This window comes from Eulemur rufifrons, chromosome 14 (genome assembly GCF_041146395.1).
Source record: "Eulemur rufifrons isolate Redbay chromosome 14, OSU_ERuf_1, whole genome shotgun sequence".
In the NCBI taxonomy this organism is placed as follows: domain Eukaryota; kingdom Metazoa; phylum Chordata; class Mammalia; order Primates; family Lemuridae; genus Eulemur; species Eulemur rufifrons.
In genome coordinates, this window is record NC_090996.1 from 1,281,300 (window position 1) to 1,304,563 (window position 23,264).

The window sequence follows — 23,264 nt, forward strand, 5'->3', positions numbered from 1 at the left end:
CCTGAGTCACCACTCCTGGTAGTATTTTTCCACCTCCCGGGAGCCCCTCCCATCCCACCCCGGTTTCGGTGGGTCCTGCGGGAGGAGCCCCCACATCTCCGGGCTCCGTACGCTGACCACGCCCCTCTGCGCACAGCGCCTTGACCCCGCCCACAAAGGGATCCGCAGATTCGCCAGCCCAGCTCGCTTCAGAATTACTCGGGCCCCACCATACTCGGCTGAAAACTCTCATCGGATTCCAAGAGGAGTTTTAGGCTGTAGCTATTCCCCTGGGTCAGAAGTGGACTGTCCCCTGAGTTGTGCTACTAAGAAAAAAATCCAGAAAAAGTGGCCGACTCTGCCAACAGGGCTTGGCTAACCGGGCGTTATTTTCTTGACTTCATCAAGGCGGATGAAGAGAGGCAACGGCTGAGGCCAGGAACTAGCGAATCTGCAGCCTCTTACACCTTTGGCTGCGCAAGGAAGGGGCAGGGAAGAGGGGCAAAGGAGCGCGCATCCTGTCCACCGATTCGCCCCGCCCGCCTGCCGAATCTGCGTCTGCTCAACGTGCCACTCAAACCTCCCCAGCTCTGGCTGGCCTCCTCCCCTTCGCCCCGCCCCCTTTCCCTCAGGAACTAGGTGCAGCTTTCGTCGCCGCCGATTCGTCACGAACCCTAGGCCAAAGCAGCTGGATCGTGGTGGTGAAGCCCACTCTCCGGGGGATGCGGCCAATCTACAGGCTCCCTGGGCCGCAACTCTTGAGCCTTACAGGGCGCCGGCCGAGGCGAGGCCGTTACCCTCGGCCCCGTGGTTCTCCCGGCGGCGCCCGTGGCGAAAGTGCGAATGCAGACGCTGTGCCTGCTAGGCCTCGCGCAGGTGGCGGTGGTGTTTGGTGCGCGCGCCGGGGAGGTGGTGGTGGGGGGGCGCCGCCGCCGCCACCGCTGCGGGGCCGGGTCTCGCGCTGCCGCCGCCGCCGCCTCGCCCCGCTGAGGTGCCGCGCGGGGTGGGGGGAGGGGGAGCCGCTCGCCACGAGCGGGTGAGTGGGGCTGCGGCGCGCGTGCGCGGAGATGGGGGGGGCAGAACGCGCCGGGGCGGGAGGAGAGGGCAGCGGCGCGCGTTCACCCACCCCCCCCGCCCGGATTCGGGGCCGAAGCCGGGTCTCGGGCTGGGTCTCGCGGTGTTTCCAACGCCCCGAAGAGGTGCCACCTTTCGGCCGAAGGATCGGGGCGCGGGGACGGGCGCGGGTGTGTGGGAGCGAGAGCCGGGCTTGGCCCGGGCCGCTGGCCGGTGAGGAGGCGGGAGGGGGCGGGGCCTACCAGGGGGCGGGGGAGGGGTCTTGCGCCGAGGCCAAGTGGGGCGCGCGCTAGGGAAAGCGGGAAGGTAAGGGGGCGCGAGATGGGCCTGGGGGCCTGAGGGGAGAGTTGGGAGGTGGAGGGAGAATGGGTTGTTGTGGTGAAACAGACAGTACTTGGGGTAAAATTTTGGAGAGCCACGGGTCACGGTGAGATGTGGAAACTGGAGTGATGAGAGAACCTGGAATCTGGGCTAGCCAATGAGGGACAGCAAGGGAGGCAGGCCTAAGTCCTGAGCCCCCTTGCCTGCTCCTCTTTTCCTAACAGTGTAAATGAGCGAAGATGGATCAGGAAGGTGGGGGAGATGGGCAGAAGGCCCCGAGCTTCCAGTGGCGGAACTACAAGCTCATCGTGGATCCTGCCTTGGACCCTGCACTGCGCAGGCCTTCTCAGAAGGTGTACCGCTACGATGGAGTCCACTTCAGTGTCAACGTGAGTGTCCCAACCTTTGCTTGACATTTAGGGAACCCCGGGCCCCTCTGTTGTCTGTTACTCTGTTCTGCTCCTAGAACTCCCACACCCGTAGCCTGCCTTCTTGAAAATGGGCAGTGGACCCCAGCTCTTGTGCATGTGGGTTTCCAAATGGGCTTCTTAGAACTGAACAACCTGGTTTCACCCTGAGCTATCTTTCTGTCTCTGCTTTCCTTCCTAGGACTCAAAGTACATACCAGTCGAAGACCTCCAAGACCCCCGTTGCCATGTCAGGTCCAAAAACAGAGATTTTTCCCTCCCAGTCCCTAAGTTTAAGGTAGGTGTCTGCTGGTCTCCTGATGTGGTGGCTCCTGGAGGGTGTGAAGGATCCGTCTTGGCACTATAGTCTGATAAAGGGGTTTTCCATTGAAAGGGTCACAGCCAGGTCTAACAACCTCTGAGGCTGTGAGACTGAGTTGTTCTGGACAGAGGTACACTTTTCTTCTAGACTGGTATAAGTGAGGTGCCCCAGGTGTATCCCTCGTGGCAGGAGTATTGACTTCTTGAAAGATGAGGTAAAGACACAGTTAGCTGCATGTACCTGTCACTGTGTATTCCTAGAAAGTGCACAGCACAACAGTTCCTCAACAATTAAGGGGAGTGACAAGGTCATTGCCTCCCTGGAGACCTCTGTTCCTCACCTCTCTTTTGGGGATGTTACTCTCCATCTTGTTTCCTCAGATAATTCTTGTTTCTTAGCCTAAGCAACATACTCATCAGGCCTTGAACTGGGTCTAGAAAATGGATAGTTCTTAGTTTCTTTCACTAATTCTTTATTCTTCCTTTCTAAATAAATTGTTTACAGGGTGCCTTCCTCCTTTTTATTACTTTGTGCACTTTCCTTGGATAATCTCTTTCACACATAGCTTCACCCATGATCTAAATATTGATGATTTCCAAGTATCTGTTTCCAGCCAGCCTCAGTCTCTTGAACTCCGGACTTCTATGCCTGCCTGGTAGAGGGACAGCTCCATTTGTAGGCCCTGAAGACATCTCAGACTCAAGAGATGTAGAATAAATTATCTTTGCCTCCTTAATCCTGCTCTTCCTTTCATTTTTCCCCTATTGATAAGTGGCAACACTATCTACTCAGCTGCACAGGCTAGAAGCCTCGTCATCCTGTGATTCTCCTCTCTCTCTCTTTTTCCTGTAGTCTGTCACCTATTTCCTTTTTATCCTAATCTTCCTATTCCCATCACCATTTTCTTAATGCAGACCCTGGTATTCATTTCACCTGGTTTCTTTGCCACCATTCTCTCCTCTGTTTCATGCTCCACCCTGCTGTCATTTGTCTCTCTGACTTTACTGGTCTTTTATTTTACTTTTGTTGCTGAGGCCATGTTTTGGGGCACTGGTACGTGCGGTTATTGATCTGGCCAAGCCTTTTCCTCTGCCTTGACACCACTCCCACGTGTTACATCCATACCATACACTCTGCAAGTTTATAGAAAACGCCAAGTTGTTTTATACTTCCGTGTCCTAGAATTCCTTGTCATTTTGGTGAACTCTTATTAATCTCAAAAGCCCAGTTAGAATGACAACATGTTTATGAATCCTTCCCTGATTCTACTCTGTGCAAAGGTTTCCTTCTCTGGGCCCACAAACACCCTGTCTATACCTCTGCGTACACTGTGTCACAACATGATTGCATGTGTCTGTCTTGTTTACTTTTCTGAATGGGAATCTCTTTTTTTCCATCTTTGTATTTCCAGCACCCAGTCCATGGTAGTTACCAAGTAAAAGCTGAGCTAGTGAATTATTTCCCCATAACCAGTTCCTTCTTTGTGTGTGGCTTTTTTTTTTTTTTTTGGAGACAGAGTCTCACTCTTGTCTCCTGGGCCAGACTGCAGTGGCGTCATCATGCTCACTGCAACCTCAAACTCCTGGGCTCAAGAGCAATTCTCCTGCCTCAGTCTCCTGAGTAGCTGGGACTATAGGTATGTGCCACCATGCCCAGCTAATTTTTTTAATATTTAGTAGAGATGGGGTCTTGGTCTTCCTCTGGCTGGTCTCTTGACTCCTGAGCTCAAGCCATCCTCCCGCCTCGGCCTCCCAGAGTGCTAGGATTACAGGTGTGAGCCACCATGCTCGGCTTTTCCATGTGTGTTTATTCCTCTGTTTGTATGTTTCTATTCCCAGTCATTGCTGTTACTCTGTGGTGAGAAGAATTCAAGGAAGAGAGAGTTCAAGACTGATGTATCCCTTATTGTAGCCTCCTTCTCTTGCCCCTCAGTTTCCTAGACCTCTCTCTCTTGACCTCATGGAACTTGCTCATGTTTCTCAGAGGGCAAAGGAACAGTGGTCAGTACTGAGACCCCAGACCAACTCCTGTCCTTTCCACAGCTGGATGAATTCTATATCGGACAAATCCCACTGAAGGAAGTGACTTTCGCAAGGCTGAATGACAACGTGCGGGAGACCTTCCTGAAGGATATGTGCCGAAAGTATGGTGAGGTGGAGGAGGTGGAGATCCTCCTTCACCCCCGTACTCGCAAGCACTTGGGCCTGGCCCGTGTGCTCTTCACCAGCACGCGGGGTGCCAAGGAAACGGTCAAAAACCTCCACCTTACCTCTGTCATGGGCAATATCATCCACGCCCAGCTTGACATCAAAGGTAAGGGTTCCCCTGCCTGCTGCTCAAGGTTGTTCTCCAGCAGAGAACATGCAAATGCTTGTTGGGGTGAGGGGCAGGTGACCAGGTTCATAATTCCTTAATCTGAAATTGTTGGGGTGAGCTATATTTCTGAAATCAGAATTTTTCAAATTTTAGAGAGGCATTACGGTGCACAGATTTTGTGTGTGTGTGTGTGTGAGATCTCTAGCAGGGTTAGGGAATTCCCCATAATCTAGCATATAACTGTATCTATGAAAACTCATATGAAGGGTCTTGCTAGGTAGAATGAATAAAGACTATAGTAAATCAGCTCAGGTTAGGTTTTGAGACCAAGTTCTCAGAAATACTGGGTTTTCAGTTTTTTGGGTTTTGAAATTTTAGATAGAAAATTAAGGACCTGTAAAGGCGAGTGAAGCAGTCTGGGCTTCTTTGTTTTTTTTTTTTTTTTTGAGACAGAGTCTCACTCTGTTGCCCAGGCTAGAGTGAGTGCCGTGGCGTCAGCCTAGCTTACAGCAACCTCAAACTCCCGGGCTCAAGCGATCCTCCTGTCTCAGCCTCCTGAGTAGCTGGGACTACAGGCATGCGCCACCATGCCCGGCTAATTTTTTCTATATATATTTTTAGCTGTCCATATAATTTCTTTCTATTTTTAGTAGAGATGGGGTCTCGCTCTTGCTCAGGCTGGTCTCGAACTCCTGAGCTCCAACGATCCGCCCACCTCGGCCTCCCAGAGTGCTAGGATTACAGGCGTGAGCCACCGCGCCCGGCCTGGGCTTCTTTGTTAAGGAACAGTAGGGAGGAGTGGGGGCTGTGGTGAACTACAGGTTACAGCGCCATCTGAAGGAGGCAGCGGCTAGTGGACGTTAGCCAGTTTGCAAGTGGGAATGAGGACTACTATTCCTGAATTTGGTTTTCAGAAGAAAAGCGAGAAATGTAGATAATTCATGTGAAATCTCATGGCTTTTAAGTGTTACACCCCCCGAGATTTTTTGTTATTGTGCGAGGTGAGTAAAACACGCCTGTGGGCAGGGTTTAGTCCTCAGGCTGCCATTCTGCACCCTTCCGTTTACGGGGCAAGAACGTGGGTGGATCTGGCGTCAGACCACCTGGGTTTGAATTCCAGCCCTTCCACAGACCGGTCTTGTGTAGGCCACTTTTCTTTAAGCCCTTGGAATAAGGGTACTGATATCTCTTTCTCCTGGTGATCACCTAACATGGTAAAATACATAGAAGTGTTTTTGTAAATTGCGAAGTGTTGTAAATTTTGTTGTTTGTAGTAGTTAAGAGTTAGAGATGCAGTAGACATTCCCAAAGATAGAGATGAGGTTGGAGAACTGAAATCCTAAGACCTGAGACTCCAAGGAATTTGTAGGAAACTTGAGGCCCAAGAAAGAAATGAGGAAGAAATTATTTTCTCCATCTGACTATTGGTTCCCTCCCTCCAGGACAGCAACGAATGAAGTACTATGAACTAATTGTCAATGGCTCCTACACCCCTCAGACTGTACCCACCGGGGGCAAGGCCCTGAGTGAGAAGTTCCAGGGCTCCGGTGCAGCCACTGAGACGGTGAGAGGCTTGTGGCTGCCATAGCCCTGGCCATGTGGTCATGGTGCCTGGGTGCCCGTCTTTGGGCGGTTCCAGACTTCACTGCTAAGTACAGAAAGAGTCAAGAAAAATGCCTAGATGCTTTCAAAAGACAGGGAAGTAGGATTCTTGGTTTGGGGAAGGGCAGGTTTTCTAATGGTTCTTGATCTCTTTTCCTTTCTCCTCGCCCCAATCTCTCCCTCCAGACTGAATCCCGCCGCCGCTCGTCCTCTGACACGGCTGCCTACCCGGCAGGCACTGCTGTGGTGGGCACCCCTGGCAATGGCACCCCCTGCTCCCAGGACACAAGCTTCTCCAGCAGCCGACAAGATACCCCATCTTCCTTTGGCCAGTTTACCCCTCAGTCCTCTCAAGGAACCCCCTACACGTCGCGGGGCAGCACCCCCTACTCTCAGGACTCTGCCTACTCCAGCAGGTACAGAGCACACACCATCTGGTTCCCCATCCGTCAGTCGGGGAGCTGCTCCTGGAAAGAAGCAGCCCAAAGTCTCTCCAAGAGGGAGTTGGAAATAATTTGTCCTAGTTTTTCTGTGGATTCCGCCACCGAATTGTTGTTCTCAGGGAATTCACTAGCTAGGAACCCAACATTTAGTTCCTTTCTTGGGGACAGTGTGGAGGGGCTTTGGGTGCTGTGCTGAGGACATTCAGGTTTGGTCAAATGGAGATGAGCCCAGCTAACTGCTCCCCTTCTTCTCCAGCACCACTTCCACCTCCTTCAAGCCCCGGCGGTCAGAGAACAGCTACCAAGATTCCTTTTCCCGCCGCCATTTCTCTGCATCTTCAGCCTCCACGACTGCCTCTACTGCCATCTCAGCCACCACTGCAGCCACCTCCGCATCTTCCTCCTCTTCCTCCTCGTTGTCCTCGTCCTCCTCATCGTCCTCTTCCTCATCGTCCTCTCAGTTTCGTGGTTCTGACCCAAACTACCCAACATATTATGAAGGCTGGAATCGCTACCAGCGCCATACTTCTTACCCACCCCGCCGGGCAACTCGAGAGGAGCCCCCTGGTGCCCCTTTTGCCGAAAACACGGCCGAGCGTTTCCCACCTTCCTACACCTCCTACTTGCCCCCTGAGCCCAGCCGGCCCGCCGACCAGGACTACCGGCCTCCTGCCTCGGAGGCTCCACCCCCAGAACCTCCAGAACCCGGTGGAGGCGGGGGCGGTGGAGGGCCCAGCCCTGAGAGAGAAGAAGCTCGGACCTCTCCCCGCCCACCCTCACCTGCCCGTTCCGGCTCCCCAGCCCCAGAGACCACCAATGAGAGTGTGCCCTTCGCTCAGCACAGCAGCCTGGATTCCCGCATCGAAATGCTGCTGAAGGAGCAGCGCTCCAAGTTTTCTTTCCTGGCCTCTGACACAGAGGAGGAGGAAGAGAACAACAGTACAGGCCCTGGGGCCAGAGATACAGGGATCGAGGTGCCTTCTGGGTCAGGTCATGGGCCCTGCACACCCCCTCCGGCCCCAGCTAATTTCGAGGATGTGGCACCTGCTGGGAGTGTGGAACCAGGAGCTACCCGGGAGTCTCCGAAGGCCAACGGACAGAACCAGGTGAGCCCGGGGTCAGCCAGAGGAGCTGCCTGCGCTCTGGGAGGCAGGGTTGGGCCCTGGGGAAGAGGAAAGGGAACCAGATGAGAAAACTGGGCTTTAAGAAAAAGCCCAGGGAGCAGGCAGAAGCTTTCTGTGACTGTTCTCTGCATCCCTACAGGCTTCTCCATGCTCTTCTGGAGAGGACATGGAGATCTCCGATGATGACAGGGGTGGCTCACCGCCTCCGGCCCCAACACCCCCCCAGCAGCCTCCACCTCCTCCTCCCCCTCCTCCTCCCCCACCCTACCTGGCTTCCCTTCCCCTTGCTTATCCTCCCCACCAAACTGCCTACCTCCTCCCGCCCCGACCTGATGGGCCACCACCCCCAGAGTACCCCCCACCTCCGCCGCCCCCGCCCCACATCTATGACTTTGTGAACTCCCTGGAGCTCATGGATCGACTCGGGGCTCAGTGGGGAGGGATGCCCATGTCCTTCCAGATGCAGACCCAGATGTTAACTCGGCTCCACCAGCTGCGGCAGGGCAAGGGATTGACTGCTGCCTCGGCTGGTCCCCCTGGTGGGGCCTTTGGGGAGGCCTTCCTCCCATTCCCACCACCCCAAGAAACAGCCTATGGCTTGCCCTATGCTCTGTATACGCAAGGGCAAGAAGGCCGAGGGGCATACTCCCGGGAGGCCTACCACCTGCCTTTGCCCATGGCAGCCGAGCCCCTGCCCTCCTCCTCAGTCTTGGGAGAAGAGGCCCGGCTGCCTCCCAGGGAGGAAGCAGAGCTGGCAGAGGGCAAGGCCCTACCATCAGCAGGCACCGTGGGCCGCGTGCTGGCCACCCTAGTGCAAGAGATGAAGAGCATCATGCAGCGAGACCTTAACCGCAAGATGGTGGAGAATGTGGCCTTTGGAGCCTTTGACCAGTGGTGGGAGAGCAAGGAAGAGAAGGCCAAGGTGAGGCTAGTGCCTGGGGCTGGGGAAGCCTGGGGCTCCTCTAGGCTGCACAGATCAGAGGGGAGAGATGATGGAGGCAGGTGGGGAGTGAGAGTGTGGGTCCCCATGGGGTGCCCTGCAGCACTGAGCAGCAGACACGCATAGGCCTGAGAGGCCAAAGAGCTTTGTCCTGGTTCTCTGGCTTCCTTGTGTTAGACAAGGCCCTTAAATCTCGTTGGGTTTCAGTCTTTTCGTTTTGCCATTTGTGAAGTGGGAATAATAGTAGCTATTTCATAAGGTTGGTGGGATAAATGAGTAGACTTTTGAGAAAATGCCTGTGCAGGGACTGGTATAGGTGTGACAGAGATATGTCCCATGGAGGAGCAAGTAGATGCATTTCTGTATTCCTGGGGTCTAGTTCTCAGGCAGCAGGGAATGTCTGGGTTCTGGGCTCTGGGGCTCAGTCCCCCTACTGCCTGCAGCCATTCCAGAATGCAGCCAAACAGCAAGCCAAGGAGGAGGATAAAGAGAAGACGAAGCTCAAAGAACCTGGCCTGCTGTCCCTCGTGGACTGGGCCAAGAGTGGGGGTACCACGGGCATCGAGGCTTTCGCCTTTGGCTCAGGGCTGCGAGGGGCCCTACGGCTGCCTTCATTCAAGGTACCGAGAACTGTGGTCTTGCCGAGCAGGGTGGGGAAAAGGGGGAAGGGGTCCCCTTCCTTGGTGTATGGGTGGTCAGGAACCCCGAGTGTTTGAGTTCTAAACCGGCTCTGTTTTTTCCCCATCCCATCTAGGTAAAGCGGAAAGAGCCATCGGAGATTTCAGAGGCCAGTGAGGAAAAGAGGCCCCGGCCCTCTACTCCAGCTGAGGAAGATGAAGATGGTGCGTGGGGGTACAGGTGGAAAGAGAAGGGGGATGGGCTGCGTGGATTCTGACAGAAAGCAAGAGGCAGAGCAGAGGGGCCAGGGTGCCTTGAGGAAAAGAAGCCAAGTGGAGATGTTGGTTCAGGGTTAATATAAAGCAGTCTGAGAGGCGTGAGAGCATCAGATGGGGTCATCCCTGCATTTTAGGTGTGGTTCTTACTCTAGCGTGCTGTTTGAAGTTTTCTAAGTCTTGGTTTTTCTATCTGTGAGGTGGAAATAATTTCAGTACCCAGAATCACAGGATTTCGAGGTTAAGTCATCTCCCCAAGTTCACCACCCAAAGTTCATGCTCTCCTACAACCTTCCTCGCACTTTGTCTAAGTCTGAGCTGTTGATTGACAGCTTGCGTGGCTGGGAAACTTTGTTATTGAGTCAGATCTGCTTCCCCGGAGACTCGTTGGCCTTAGCACTCTTTTCTTGGGCGAGGCATGATAAGTCAGTTCTTCTTCCACCCGAACCAGAAAATGTGAAAGATAAAAGGGGTGGGATGTGTTTAACATTGTATAAAATGTTAGGTAAGGGTGAGGTGTTGTGTTTCTCTGCTGAGCTTCAGCTTCTTGTTTATGAAATGAGGCCTGTGAGCAGCAGTGGTGTCTTGTAAAGCTCCTTGCGTGGGGTCGGGGACAGTAACTTATTGTTGATAGTAAATTGCCCTGACTGCCACTTGCCTGGCCTAGACCCTGAGCGAGAGAAGGAGGCTGGGGAGCCAGGACGCCCGGGGACCAAGCCTCCAAAGAGAGACGAAGAGCGAGGCAAGACCCAGGGCAAGCACCGCAAGTCCTTTGCTCTGGACAGCGAAGGGGAGGAGGCATCCCAGGAGTCCTCCTCAGAGAAGGTGAGTGGCCGGGGAACTGCGGCCCAGTCCCCACAGCCAGCTTGTCTCTGGGCTGGAGCCCAGACAGCTTTGCCTCGTGGAGGACCAGTTGTCCTTTTCCTGGTAGTCCCCATTTGTCCCTTTTCTTAAGGATGAGGAGGACGATGAGGAAGATGAGGAAGATGAAGAGCGAGAGGAAGCTGTGGATACCACTAAGAAGGAGACAGAGGCGTCAGATGGTGAGCACAGATAGTTGAATAGAGTTCTGGTTTGGGGAGGAAGGGATTTGGCCACCTGGCTAGCCCTTTCCTGAGCCCACGTAACTTTCCTGTTGGGGGCACTTTTGCAACTGTTTCAGCTGCGTCCTTTGGAACCCTTGGCTCTTTGGAAACAGTAACCCCAGCATGCAAAATGCTCCCTCCAGCTCCCCTTCTGCTGGAGGAGGGCAGCCCAGCAGAGCCCATTTGTGCATTCTGCTGCTGCCCCTTTGATGTCCCTTTGCTTTCCACCTCAGAGCACTCCTCTTCCTTTAAGGCCCAGCCACCAAGCTGTGCCTCCCCTTTCCCTCCTCACAGCTGCCATCACCAGCCACTCCTCTGTCCTTCAGTTGGACACCTGTCTGCTTCCCCGCATTCACTGAGGTCTTGGGTACATGGTTTCATCTTTTCATTCATTTGTTCGGAGTATATATTGAGCCCCATCTCTGTGCCGGGCACTGTTCTAGGTGTTTGGGATGGAGCAGTGACCGAGACAGACATGGCTCCTGCCCCTGCAGAGCTGGCTGTGGGGGGAGGAGGAGACGTGACAAACAAGTGAACGTACAGTGTTGCTTCAGAAAAAGAGTTGTGCTTTGAAGAAGATAAAATAGGTTGATGGGATAGGGAATAATAGGGTGCACGTCCTGGGGGGATAGATTTACTGTTTCCTGCGTGGTGATCAAGGAGCGCCTGTAGGAGGCGCTGTTGCAGCAGAGGCCAGGATGGCTGGAGCGGTGATCTGAGGGTCCATCTTCAGTAGAGCAGGGGCAGGAGTGTCTGCTAAGAACGAGGGCTGTCCCCCCCCCCCATCCACTTGGTCACCGGTTCCCAGCAGTTCCACCTCCCGAATGCTGCGTGAACGTAGCACCCCCTTTTGTTCCTGCTCTGCTGTCTCTCACTTAGACTCTCACAGCAGTCCTGACTGATCTCCCTGTGTCTTTTTCCACCCTTCTCCCTCTATTCCAATCTATTTTCTTTCTTTTTTTTTTTTTTTTTTTTTTTGAGACAGAGTCTCACTCTGTAGCCTGGGCTAGAGTGCCGTGGCGTCAGCCCAGCTCACAGCAACCTGAAACTCCTGGGCTCAAGCAATCCTCCTGCCTCAGCCTCCCGAGTAGCTGGGACTACAGGCATGCACCACCATGCCTGGCTAATTTTTTCTATGTATGTTTTTAGTTGTCCAGATAATTTCTTTCTGTTTTAGTAGACACGCGGTTTGCTCTTGCTCAGGCTGGTCTTGAACTCCTGATCTCGAGCGGTCCTCCTGCCTCGGCCTCCCAGAGTGCTAGGATTACAGGCATGAGCCACCGCGCCCGGCCCCAATCCATTTTCTAAACTGCTGATAGAATTATCTTTCCTCAAATGCACACCTGACCCTGTCACCTCCCTCCATAAAGTCTTCATTGGCTCCCTATTTTCCACAGGGTGACTCCTCGGCCTGACACCATAGGCCATTTATAATGTAGCCTCTGCTTCTCTGTTCAGCTCCATCTCACCATCCTCCAGTCCACTTCCCAGCCACCACCACCTTCTAGTCTGCCCAATTATGTTCCTCAAAGACTGTGAACTTCTCAGGTTTCTTAGACCTTTCCCGTGTGTTACCAATCTCTCAGAGGCATAGAGCATGTAATGTTTTTTAAGCTTATTTTGCCTCAGAATCCTTTTTCACAGTCCTTCGTCCAGACTGGCCATAAGACCCACTTTGGGAAAGGTTTTGGTAGTCAGAGCAGACTCCTTGCCAGTGTCCGGGTCTCCGTCTTCTCTTGCCTTTGACATCCCTGCTTAGTCCCCGTGTCCGCATGGTGGACTCCTCCTTGTCCTTCCCGATTTCAGCTTGTCCTCAGGGAGCTTCCCTGACATGCCCCTTTAGGCAGAGTCCAGGGCCCCTCCGCCTTGTTCCCAGCCCCTTGTGCTGATGTTTGTCACACAGTGAACAGGTGGTTTGCTCATCCAGCCCCTTGATATTTGGGACTTGCCAGCACCTAGCACGGAGCCTGACATCCACAGTAGTGAGTCAGTGAATGGACCCACGGCTTGACCAAGTGAGGGTCTGCCCGCCTCGCCTGATTGCCCCTTCTGGATTTCCAGGCGAGGACGAGGAAAGCGATTTGTCCTCCAAATGTTCTCTGTATGCTGACTCAGATGGTGAAAATGATAGCACATCGGACTCTGAGAGCAGCAGTTCCTCCAGCTCTTCATCTTCCTCTTCCTCGTCCTCCTCGTCTTCCTCATCTTCTTCTTCATCCGAGTCATCCTCTGAAGATGAAGAGGAAGAGGAGCAGCCAGCAGCCATTCCCTCAGTCTCACCACCCCCCAGAGAGGTCCCAGCGCCCCTGCCAGCGCCTGTGGAAGAGCCCAAGCCAGAGAGGGTTGCAGGCTCCCCGGTCGCACCCCTGCCCGAACAGGAGAAGTCTCCAGCAAGACCCGCAGGTGGGTGGTTCATACAAAGAAAAAGTTACTACCTCCTGTCACTCCCCCTCAGAGATGTTTATGGCCTAACACACCCAAACTGCGCCGCTGTGGTGGTTTACGGGAGCCAGATCAGGGTATTAGGCTGCTAAAGGAAAACTGGATGGTCTTCTCCCAAGTAAGTTAAGGAGAAATTCCCCTGTTTAATAAATTTCTGCTGCTAATTTTTCCTATGCTCGTTGCTTAATGTGTAGGTATACATGCAGGCGATTAAGTGGGCAGATAGGTAGAAAACAAGCAAGAACTGCAATGTTAACTCAGAAGTTAGTTATATTTTTCCTTTGTGGATTGTTATGTTCAGTTATTTTATAGCACGTACATATCATTTATCCTGCTGAGGGAACTGCTCGTTTGAGCAGTAGGTGTTTATTGAGTACTCATCACAGCCAAACAGGTGCGAGAGATATGACGGTTTGCCTAGCATGCCCTGTTCTCACCCTCATGAAACTTACTGTCTACGGGGAGAGACAGTTTAGTTGAGTCATAAATACATAGAAAATCTGTGATGAGCACAGGAAGGAAAAGTACAGGGCACTCAGAACCTGAGCACATCTGCGGGCAGGGAAAGGTCTTCCCTGCTGAGGGAAGGGGCTGGAATCCAGGTGAAGCAGCAGGAGGGAGGGATTAGCAGGTGCAAAGGCCCTAAGGCAGGGGAGACAGCAGGTTGGAAGACCTGGAAGAAAGCTAACCCTCCCGGGTTAGAGGGTTGAGAGTGAAGGGGGGCAGGGTGGCTGAAACTGGAGAGGTAGGCCAGGGCTGGGCCATGCACGAGTAGCAATTTCATTTTAGAAATTTGGTCTTTATCTAAACAGGAAGCCATCAGAGGAACAACACGATTCGATTTGTGCCTTGAAAAGGTGCCGTGCAGGGAAAACTTGGAAAAAGATCAGTGTGGATGCAGGGTGACTATTAAGAGGCTTTTGCAGTGAGTAAGGCAAACTGGTGCTAGCTTGGACTAGGGCGTCCTACAGTGGAATTAAATAAGCGAGTTTTTAAGATATGCTTCAGAGATGTGCGTGGCCTCCCAGGGGTCTCTCACTGGAACATTATGGAGAATCTGTGGTCTGAGATAGGGGGTGACGGCAGGAAGACCTAGTGCTGGTGCACTCTGCTTAGGTCCAGGCCCCATGAGAGGAGGAGTCGAGGTTCTCATGCCTCAGATGACTGTCCAGCCTCTCCTGGGCCCGCTGGGTAGCAGAAGAGCCTGGGCAGTCACAGGCAGGTCAGAGGGCATCCGTCTTAGTACACTTTCATTCTCAGTGGTCGGGAAGGAGGAGGGGGACATGGCCATATTTGCATTTCAGGAATTCCATTGAGGCAGGAGGAGGAGAGATTTGGAAGAGATGAGGGAGATGGGGTGACATTGGGAGCTTTGAAGGGATGTGGGTAAGACAGGAGGGCGTGAACCAAGCAGGATGGTGGTGATGAAGGTGCCGGGGAGTGGGTTGGGAGTAGGGATGAAGAGTTGAGGGAAATTTAAGAAATAAAATGGTTAAACTGCCTACCAAGAAAGGAAGCCTAGGAAGGAGAATCAGGATTAGGAAGAAAACTGTTGAATTTAGGTGGGGTTGAGTTTGAGATGCCTCTGAGACCTCCAGGTAGAAACACTGGCAGTTGGATCAACAGATCGGAAGTCTGGAAAAAACAGTAGGCGGAAAATGAGAGTAGCAGAAGTGTAGGTGTGAATTCACTTCTAGACCCTAGGCAGATGCATGGGATGAGAGAGAAGGGCAGAGCCGTCCAGTCCTGTGAGAGATGGGTGGGCGAGGGGGAGTTGGAGGACGCTGGAAAGGGGTGATCAGAGAGGTGGGAAGGAACGCAGGGAGTGGTGAGTTTTGAATGCCAAGGGACGTTCAGGTTTTGAAAAGGAGAGGGTGGTCTTGTGTCATCAGGCCACAAGAAAGGTGGTGAGATAGGAAAAGTGTCCGTTGGATTTGACAGTTGGGAGGTCACTGGTGACCTTATCAATTTCAGTTGAGTGGTTCAGACTGAAGCCAAGTTATGGTGTGTTACAGTGAGGGGAGATGAGCGAGATAGTCTTCTGGAAGGGTAGGCTGCCCTTGCTGAGAGAGAAGGAGTTGCAGGATCGTGGCTGATATACTATTGACCACTCACTGTGTGCCAGGCTCACAGTAGGCTTAGGCATGCGTAGGCACAGCGCACTGAAAATCCACGTTTTCATTCAGTCCTCACCACATCCCTCTTATTGCCATTTTGCAGATGAGGAATTCAAGGCTTAGTAAGATGCAGGAACAAGCTCCAGGTTACCCGGCTGGGATCGGAGAGGCAGCAAGAAGAGAATGCAGGGTTGCTGCGGGGTTAGCTTTTCTAAGTAGGTGAGCTTGGGCATGCTCCTGCGCTGGAGGGCGGGGAGCAGGTAGACGGGCGGAAGGCAGTCCCTGCCAGAGTGGCCGTCCTGGGGAGAGGAGGGGCGTGCGCTCTGGACCTCATGCAGGTACGTCCACAGGTGATGTGAGGTTCTGTGCCCTGAGGGCTCTTTTTTCACTCTGTGTAGTAGGAGTGTGAGGGGGACGATGGCAGGCGCCGTGGGGAGTGAGGATGAAAGCTGCCAGCGATGAGGTGGCCCTGCTGGAGCTGAGGCCTGGGAGTGAGGAGGGGAGAAGCCTGCTGGTTGTGTCCTCAGAGTGGAGGTGGTGGTGAGGACTTGGGGATGTGGCAGGTGCTGTGACAGGAGGGGACAAAGTTCAGGCCTCGGGTCTGGGCAGGATAGAGAAAAAAAATGATTTAGGAAGGGGGTGATGGGCTTGAGGGAGGTGGAGGGATGGGAAGTTGCGAAGTGCAGTGAGGTGAGCTGAAAAGACAGTGGGCAGTGAGGTGGGGGATCTCCAAGGCGGAGCTGTTCTGAGGGTTGACAGGGTCAGGTGTGTGGTTGCTGGAGGGAGCGGAGGGTGAGCAAAGGGGGTCACTGAAGATATGAGAGTCCAGGTGAACAGGCAGGATGGTGAAGCCCCCTGAGTAGATGGCAGGGGTGAGAGAGGAGAGAGAGATTAGGGCAGGTCCCTGTGTTTTTAGCGAATGAGAGGCCGTGACCGGGAAGTCCAAGCTGCCAAGGACAGAGGTCTGCGCAGCCCAGAGGACAGGTTGTGGCTCCAGGTAGGGGGTCTTACTGAAGGCTCATGGAGTTTCTAGTAACAGGAACCCGTTTCAGTCAGTTTAAGTAGAAAAGGGGATGTGTTTACAGGGTATGGCCTGTCTGATAGAACCCAAAGACAGGGACCAGAATGCCTTTTGGACTCACTTTCCTTCTGTCTTCCAATCTGGTTCATTCTTCTCTCCTCCTGCAAATGGGCTTCCTCTGCTTCTCCATCCCAGCAGAGGGTGTCCACCCGCACCCACCCCCAGGACTGGCCACAGACAGACCCACTCTTAAGTTAGGTCGTCATTCTCAGGGAAGTTTCTGGTTGGGCTGGCTTGGCTCAGGTGATCCTGGCAGTGATGTCAATCTTGATGGCCCTGGGGGAGAGCGGGTAGGTCTCAGAAACTGGCCTGCAGGGCCTTGGCCCTGTGAGTCTGAGGGTCCCAGGAGGGCAGTTCTTGGAGAAAGGTGGGAGTTGTACTGACGGGACAGGTACCCCCAGGGTTGTCTACTAGATGAAGGGTGTGGGCGGGTTTCCTTTAGGACGGGAGCAGAGGGGAGTCTGAGCAGGGAGGGGAATCTGTTCTCCTTAGCAGCCAGGCTTCCAGGGGACACGGTGGCCTGGGAGGGTGAGTCAATGGTGGAGGCTGCCCAACTTGGTGGAGCAGGGAAGAGATGAAACTGGAGGGCCGGGGGTGGGCATCTGGGGGCCTCACTAGCTTCCGAGTGTGGATACCGCTAGCTGAGACCCCAAATAGTGCCTAGAACCTAGGAGACAGCAGGCTGAGGGCTTTGCTCGGGATGCAGGTTGGGGGCGTCTCTTGAAGCAGTGGACGCAGGCTTGGGTCTGGCCTGGTGCTGGCCGCCCTTTAGCTCTGCGAGTCAGAGCCGCATGTGAAAGCCGAGTCCACGGCCCCCCAGAGCACAGACTCAGCCAGGCTGCCTGGGTGCAGACTTGTTCTGTCATTTGCTGTGTTACCTTGAGCAGTTGGTTAGTCGTCTCTCTGTGCCTCAGTTTTCTTATCTGTACGATAGGGTTAGTGTAGCACCCACCTCTTAGACTTTTTGTGAGAATTAAATGAGTTACTATGTGTAAAAGGCTTAGATTGGTGTTAGGCACAAAATACCAGCTGTTAATCTGCCGCTGCCAACATGAAGACTGGCAGGTGAGGGCCTCCAGCCTGTGCTTCTGAAAGATGTTACCTACATCTAAAGAGGTCGGGCAGTTTCCCAGATGGCGTTGAGCTGGGTCTAAAAGCCTCGTGTAGGCTCCCCCAGAGACGAGGAGGGAGGACGTGCTCCCTGTCCCAGGGGTTGGGCTGGGGAGACACAGCACTGCCTGCTCAAAGATGCATATCCCCCAGCTCAGCTTCAACCTCCGCCTCTCAGGGGAGACGACCTCCTGACGCCCTCCCCACTAGGGCGAGTCCCCAGTTCTGTTTAGCAGGGTGAGGAGGAGGGCAGTTTTATAAAATACTTGAGTCCAAAGATTCAGCTTCTTACATCGTATCTTTTTCATCTCACTAAATATTGTTTGTAGTTGAATATTGTTTGTAGTTGAATAATGGATATTTTAGTTGAAGTCTGCCTAATTGAGTCCTCATTGTGGCAAAAATTGTCATGGTCCTCGTGCGTGGTTATCGGATGTCGGTCTGTCCCTGCCAGTCTTGGTAGAAAGGCTGGAATCCAGGGGTGTGCGTGGAGACCTCCCCAGCCCCACTCTTCGCAGCGTGGGCCGTGTATTTGTTGTATGTTGTTGTCTCCCACTGGACTGGGACCTCAGCGAGGACATTGACGGTGTCTGGTCAGCGTGTGCTCCCCATGTCTGACACAGTTGGTGCTCAGTGCATGTTTGAGCACGCATTGGATGGACGAGCAGGTGTGGAATCCCATCCTGTCAAGGGAGCCCATAGTGCTGAGGACATCGTGGCGCTGAGAGGCAGGAGTGTCTGTGTCTCTCCGCGTTTCCTGGGCGGGAGCTGAGGAGAGAGTGAACATGGCCTGTGGAAATGGCGTGGCCAGAGCCCAGCAGAGCCTCGGGTCTCCTGCCCGTAAACGCGTCTGTCTGATGATGTCGGGCCTCGATGCTGACCATCCCTTCCCTGTGTGCTTCCTTCCCCAGGTCCCGCTGAGGAGCCACCTCCCAGTGTGCCCCAGCCTCCCGCAGAGCCACCAGCTGGGCCCCCAGCCCCTACCCCCCGCCCCGATGAGCGCCCCTCTTCTCCTATTCCTCTCCTGCCCCCACCCAAGAAACGCCGGAAAACCGTCTCCTTCTCTGCTGTGGAGGAGGTGCCAGCCCCAGAGCCTCCCCCAGCTGCCCCGCCACAGACCAAGTCTCCTGGCCCAGTCTGTCGCAAAGTCCCCCGGGCCGTGGAGCGGACCATTCGCAACCTGCCTCTGGACCACGCGTCCTTGGTCAAGAGCTGGCCTGAGGAGGTGCCCCGAGGAGGTCGGAGTCGCGCTGGAGGCCGAGGCCGCTCCACCGAGGAGGAAGAGGCTGAGCTAGGGACAGAAGTGGACCTGGCGGTACTGGCCGACCTGGCCCTGACCCCAGCTCGCCGTGGGCTGGCTGCCCTGCCTACTGTTGACGACTCAGAGGCCACAGAGACCTCGGACGAGGCGGACCGCCCCAGCCCCCAGCTCTGCCACATCCTCCTGGAGCACAACTATGCCCTGGCCATCAAGCCCACGCCCTCCACACCAGCCCCTCGGCCCCCGGAGCCGGTCCCTGCCCCTGCAGCTCTCTTCAGCTCCCCAGCAGACGAGGTCCTGGAGGCCCCTGAGGTGGTGGTGGCTGAGGCGGAGGAGCCAAAGCAGCAGCAGCAACTGCAGCAGCAAGAGGAGGATGAGGAGGAAGAGGAAGAGGAGGAGTCCGAGTCCTCTGAGAGCAGCAGCAGCAGCAGCAGCGATGGGGAGGGGGCTGGTCGGCGGCGCACCCTCCGCTCCCACACCCGGCGCCGGCGGCCTCCACCCCCACCCCCGCCCCCACCGCCCCCCAGCTACGAGCCCCGCAGCGAGTTTGAGCAGATGACCATCCTGTATGACATTTGGAACTCGGGCCTGGACTTGGAAGACATGACCTACCTGCGGCTCACATACGAGCGGCTGCTGCAGCAGACGAGCGGGGCCGACTGGCTCAACGACACCCACTGGGTCCATCACACGAATATCCTGAGCCACAGGGGCCACCTGCCCGGGCCCAGGGGTCAGGGGTGGCCTTCCCTGGGGCCACGCAGCCAGGCAGTGTCCTTGGGTCCCTCTTGCTGTTTGTCTGTCTCCCTCCCTGTCTGTTCAGCTTTCTGTGCCACACTCAGCCGGGGCATCTCCTCTGGCTCTGAGCCATCTTCTCTCTTTGCCTCATGCCCTTTTCTGCCTCCCAGAGCTTTTCTGGGACTTCACTCCTGTCTTTTGCATGCTGAGCATGCTCACCAGCAAAGGCCGGCCGCCCTTTCCTGGGGCTGGGCCTGGGGTGGACGGAGAGGAGCAGGGCCCAGGGATCTGGCCGGTGAAGACCCTGTTCTCTTCCTTAACGCCCTGCACTCACCAACCTGAGCACTCCGAAACGCAAGCGGCGGCCCCAGGACGGGCCCCGAGAGCACCAGACAGGCTCAGCCCGCAGCGAAGGCTACTACCCCATCAGCAAGAAGGAGAAGGACAAGTACCTGGATGTGTGCCCTGTCTCGGCCCGGCAGCTGGAAGGAGGGGACACTCAGGTAGGGCCCTGCCCTGATGCCTGGCCCACTGCAGCCTCTTCCCGAACTTCTGACACCCACCTCTTCTTTCTCCTTCTTCTTTCAGGGGACTAACCGTGTGCTTTCCGAGCGCCGGTCCGAGCAGCGGCGGCTACTGAGTGCCATCGGTACCTCTGCCATCATGGATAGTGATCTGCTGAAGCTGAACCAGCTCAAGGTGAGGGGTGGGACTTGGGAAGGGTGGGAGGCTCAGCGAAAAGGCTGGAGCAAGGGGAGCTGCCGCGTAGGATTGTGTGGTCCCCGGGGGGTAGAGGTGGGGGCGAGTGGCCAGAACACCTCTGTCCTGGGAGGTCTGCAGGAACCGTGAGGAGCAGGGTCGTGGGAGACATCCAGCAGTACAGTCCCTTCTGTCCCCCAGTTCCGGAAGAAGAAGCTCCGGTTTGGCCGGAGCCGGATCCACGAGTGGGGTCTGTTTGCCATGGAACCCATTGCAGCTGACGAGATGGTCATCGAGTACGTGGGTCAGAACATCCGCCAGGTGAGGCTCCGCACCGGCCCCAGTCTGGCCTCCGATCCGGCAGCGGCGTAGGATGCTCACCTGCGCACCGTTTGGCCTCTGGATGAAGCCTCACGTGCCCTCCCAGCTCCGAGGCTTGGCCAGGGAAACCACCTCCTCCCAGAGCTAGTGAGCAGATGGCAGTGACCCCGCCGGAGACGAGCCTGATGCCGGCTCTCCCCTTAAGGATGCGGGGAGGGGGGAGGCGGGCACTGCGCACATAGCAACGACAAAGGATAGTGGTTGGTGTCAAAGGGGAGCTTGTGAGGGCAGGGCCGGTGGGAGCACATGTGAGGGGACCTGAGGCCCCCTGGGGATGGTGACCGTTAGGGAAAAGCTGAAAGGTGATGAGCTCACAGGGCCAGGTGAGGGGAAGTGTGCTCCTGGTTGTGGGACCAGGAGCACGTGCAGAAGCCTGGAGGTCGTGTAGTCCCTGGAGGACAAGGAGGTGAGGATGGCTGGTTAGAAAACTAAGGCCAGTGGCAGCAGTGTGCAGCTGGGGACATGGGGGACTGCATGGAGCTTGGGAGCTTAGGAATCAAGTTCGAGCCTGTGGTGGGAGGAGAGGAAAGGGGGAAGCTTCAGCAGAAGAGGACTTGAGAGTTAGAAGCACCCCCTGGCTGCGCGCGGTGTGAAGAACTAATCTCGGCTGATGCCAGTGTAGGAGCTATTGCAGAGATCCAGGCCAAGGTGAGGGTGGCCTGGACTCGGCAGTGACCATAGAGGTGACAGAGGAGTCTGTGAGGGTAGGTCGTTGGCAGGGCCGGGCAGTGAGTTGGCTCTGGAGACGCAGGGCCAGGAGGAGGTGAGGCCCTTCAGGGCGCTGCCGTTAGCCGTTGGGGTATGGCGGGGCCCCCAGTGCGATGGGAGCGAGGAGGAGGAACACATGTGGGCAAGAAGAGTTCTAATCTAGACATGTGAGGTTGCAGTGCCCCTGGGACATCTGGGGGTGACGCCCAGCAGCTCCACTGAGGTGGATTTTGGCTGGAAGTGGAAGTTTGGGAGGAGTCCCCACCATTTAGCTGGCGGTTGAAGCTCTGGAAGGGAATGACATCACCCAAGGAGAGAGCGTAGAGGGCTCATTGTCCCGTTTTGGGGGAAATAGGCATTGCTCCTTTTCACACAGGGATATGGGCCCTGACACCGACAACCTGCCATTTACATTGGCCAGTGGCAGCCAACGGGTGCCTAATTTGGAGAGAGGGTCCTAGGAGAAGAGATGGGTGGGTTCAGTCCACGAAAGGGCCACTGTCATCTCAGGAACTGCCCCAGCCCCACAGCAGTCTGGGGCCCCCACTGAAACCAGGCAGACGCTCTCGGAGGAGCCAGTGGCTCTTCTCTTGCCTGGTGCACCAGTGCCAGTGTCACTGGAGTCCTCCTGGGGGTGGCCAGAGGGGGAGAGCCCCAGGAAGCAAAGTCAGGGAGGAGTCCGTGCCTTGGGCTAGTGGCAGCCAGAGGCAGAACTGCAGGTCCAGGCCTGCTAGGTCTGGCCTCTGGGGTGACAGGGCAGGCTGCCCAGAGGGGCTTGGGGACAGGCCTGGTCTGGCAGGAAGTGGGCTCAGGGCAGGGCTGTGACGGTCGCATCTCATCTGCCAGATGGTGGCCGACATGCGGGAGAAGCGCTATGTACAGGAAGGCATCGGCAGCAGCTACCTGTTCCGAGTGGACCACGACACCATCATCGATGCTACCAAGTGTGGCAACCTGGCAAGGTTCATCAACCACTGCTGCACGGTGCGCTGGGATCCAGCCCAGGGGGCGGGGGCGGGGGCCGGGGGCGGGGCGGGGGCGGGGGCCGGGGGCGGGGCCACCGCTCACGCTGCCCTCCCTCCTGCAGCCCAACTGCTATGCCAAGGTGATCACCATAGAGTCACAGAAGAAGATTGTGATCTACTCCAAGCAGCCCATCGGCGTGGATGAGGAGATCACCTACGACTACAAGTTCCCGCTGGAGGACAACAAAATCCCGTGTCTGTGCGGCACCGAGAGCTGCCGCGGCTCCCTTAACTGAGGTGGGGCAGGACTGGCGCCCACACTCCTATTTATTCCCCCTCGGTGCCCTGAGCTCCCCGCACCCCCCAGCCTTAGTGGGCTCAGCAGGGCCCACTGCCCCCGTGTCCAGGTGTGGGGCTGGGGGGCCTCAAGCCCAGCCAGGGAGCCTCAGCCCCTTGAGGCAGCTTCTGCCTCCCCTGTCCCCTTACCCACCGCCCTCTAATTTTTTTTCTTTGCGGAGAAGAAGCTGTAAATGTTTTGTAGCTGCCAGCAGCTGTTTCCTGTGGAAACCTGGGGTGCCGGCCTGTACAGATCCTGTTCTTGGGGGGCTACACAGCCCTCTTGCTTTGTGTTAATGGGGAATTCCTCTTGTGCCCTGCGTGCACCCCTCCCCAGTTTAGGGGTCTCTAGGGGCAGTGGCCATGTTCTTCCCCTGGGGGGGGCCCTGCGCCCCCAGTCCTGGGGACTCCGTGCCTGGATCCCTGCCTCATCTTCTGTTCCTGCCAGCCCCTGTGGGCCACTCTCCCACCCTGGTGTCTGGAGGCTCTAGCCAGGCCAGGATGGTGGGGGGTGGGCTCTCTCTGCTGGGCTGGATTGTATATATGTTCATAGCGCAAACCCAATGCCACATTTTTATAATTGTGATTAAACTTTATTGTACAAAAGTTGGTCAGTATCTTTGGGGAAGGGCAGGGTGGGATGCGGGTTGAGGACACAGGGTGGGGCAAGATGAAGAGAGGGAAAAGTGGGTGGCCGGAAGTTTGGGGTGGTAGAGGGGCCTTCAGGCAAGAGCCTGGACCTTCAGACCCAGCGCCATTGCTTCGGACCACCTGACGGGCTACAGTGACAGCAATGCCAGAAATTCCCCACCAGTGCCAGCCAGAGCCGCGTCAAGGTCAGGCCTCCCTTCCCTTCCCAGAACCACAGCTGCTGCTGGGCCTCTGGCCTCCTGGGAAATCCGGCAGGAGGGAAGGACTGA

General features: G+C 55.7%; 1 protein-coding gene across 4 annotated transcripts; it reads left to right on the forward strand.

Moving 5' to 3' along the window:
* Positions 1 to 461: 461 nt before the first annotated feature.
* Positions 462 to 22,950, forward strand: SETD1A (SET domain containing 1A, histone lysine methyltransferase). Of its 4 annotated transcripts, none has more exons than XM_069486028.1 (19): positions 462 to 855; positions 1,599 to 1,763; positions 1,984 to 2,079; positions 4,146 to 4,416; positions 5,862 to 5,983; positions 6,208 to 6,437; positions 6,721 to 7,570; positions 7,728 to 8,510; positions 8,972 to 9,148; positions 9,283 to 9,370; positions 10,089 to 10,246; positions 10,377 to 10,464; positions 12,568 to 12,909; positions 18,168 to 19,211; positions 19,586 to 19,758; positions 19,844 to 19,954; positions 20,156 to 20,275; positions 21,890 to 22,027; positions 22,131 to 22,950. In XM_069486028.1, the coding sequence occupies exons 2-19, from the start codon at positions 1,614 to 1,616 to the stop codon at positions 22,302 to 22,304; spliced, it is 5,115 nt and encodes a 1,704-aa protein (XP_069342129.1). In that variant the 5' UTR covers positions 462 to 855; positions 1,599 to 1,613; the 3' UTR covers positions 22,305 to 22,950. The 4 variants fall into 4 exon arrangements, with proteins under 4 accessions (XP_069342129.1, XP_069342130.1, XP_069342132.1 ...); XM_069486029.1 differs by having other exon boundaries at positions 785 to 1,015; positions 22,131 to 22,894; XM_069486031.1 differs by having other exon boundaries at positions 785 to 1,015; positions 12,622 to 12,909; positions 22,131 to 22,894.
* Positions 22,951 to 23,264: the final 314 nt, after the last annotated feature.

Bases quoted from the DNA above. Each gene is read 5' to 3' on its own strand.
- SETD1A (XM_069486028.1), top strand. From the start codon at position 1,614: ATGGATCAGGAAGGTGGGGGAGATGGGCAGAAGGCCCCGAGCTTCCAG. The intron at 5,984-6,207 runs GTGAGAGGCTTG...CTCTCCCTCCAG, and splicing joins CCGGTGCAGCCACTGAGACG to ACTGAATCCCGCCGCCGCTC. The intron at 22,028-22,130 runs GTGCGCTGGGAT...TCCCTCCTGCAG, and splicing joins TCATCAACCACTGCTGCACG to CCCAACTGCTATGCCAAGGT.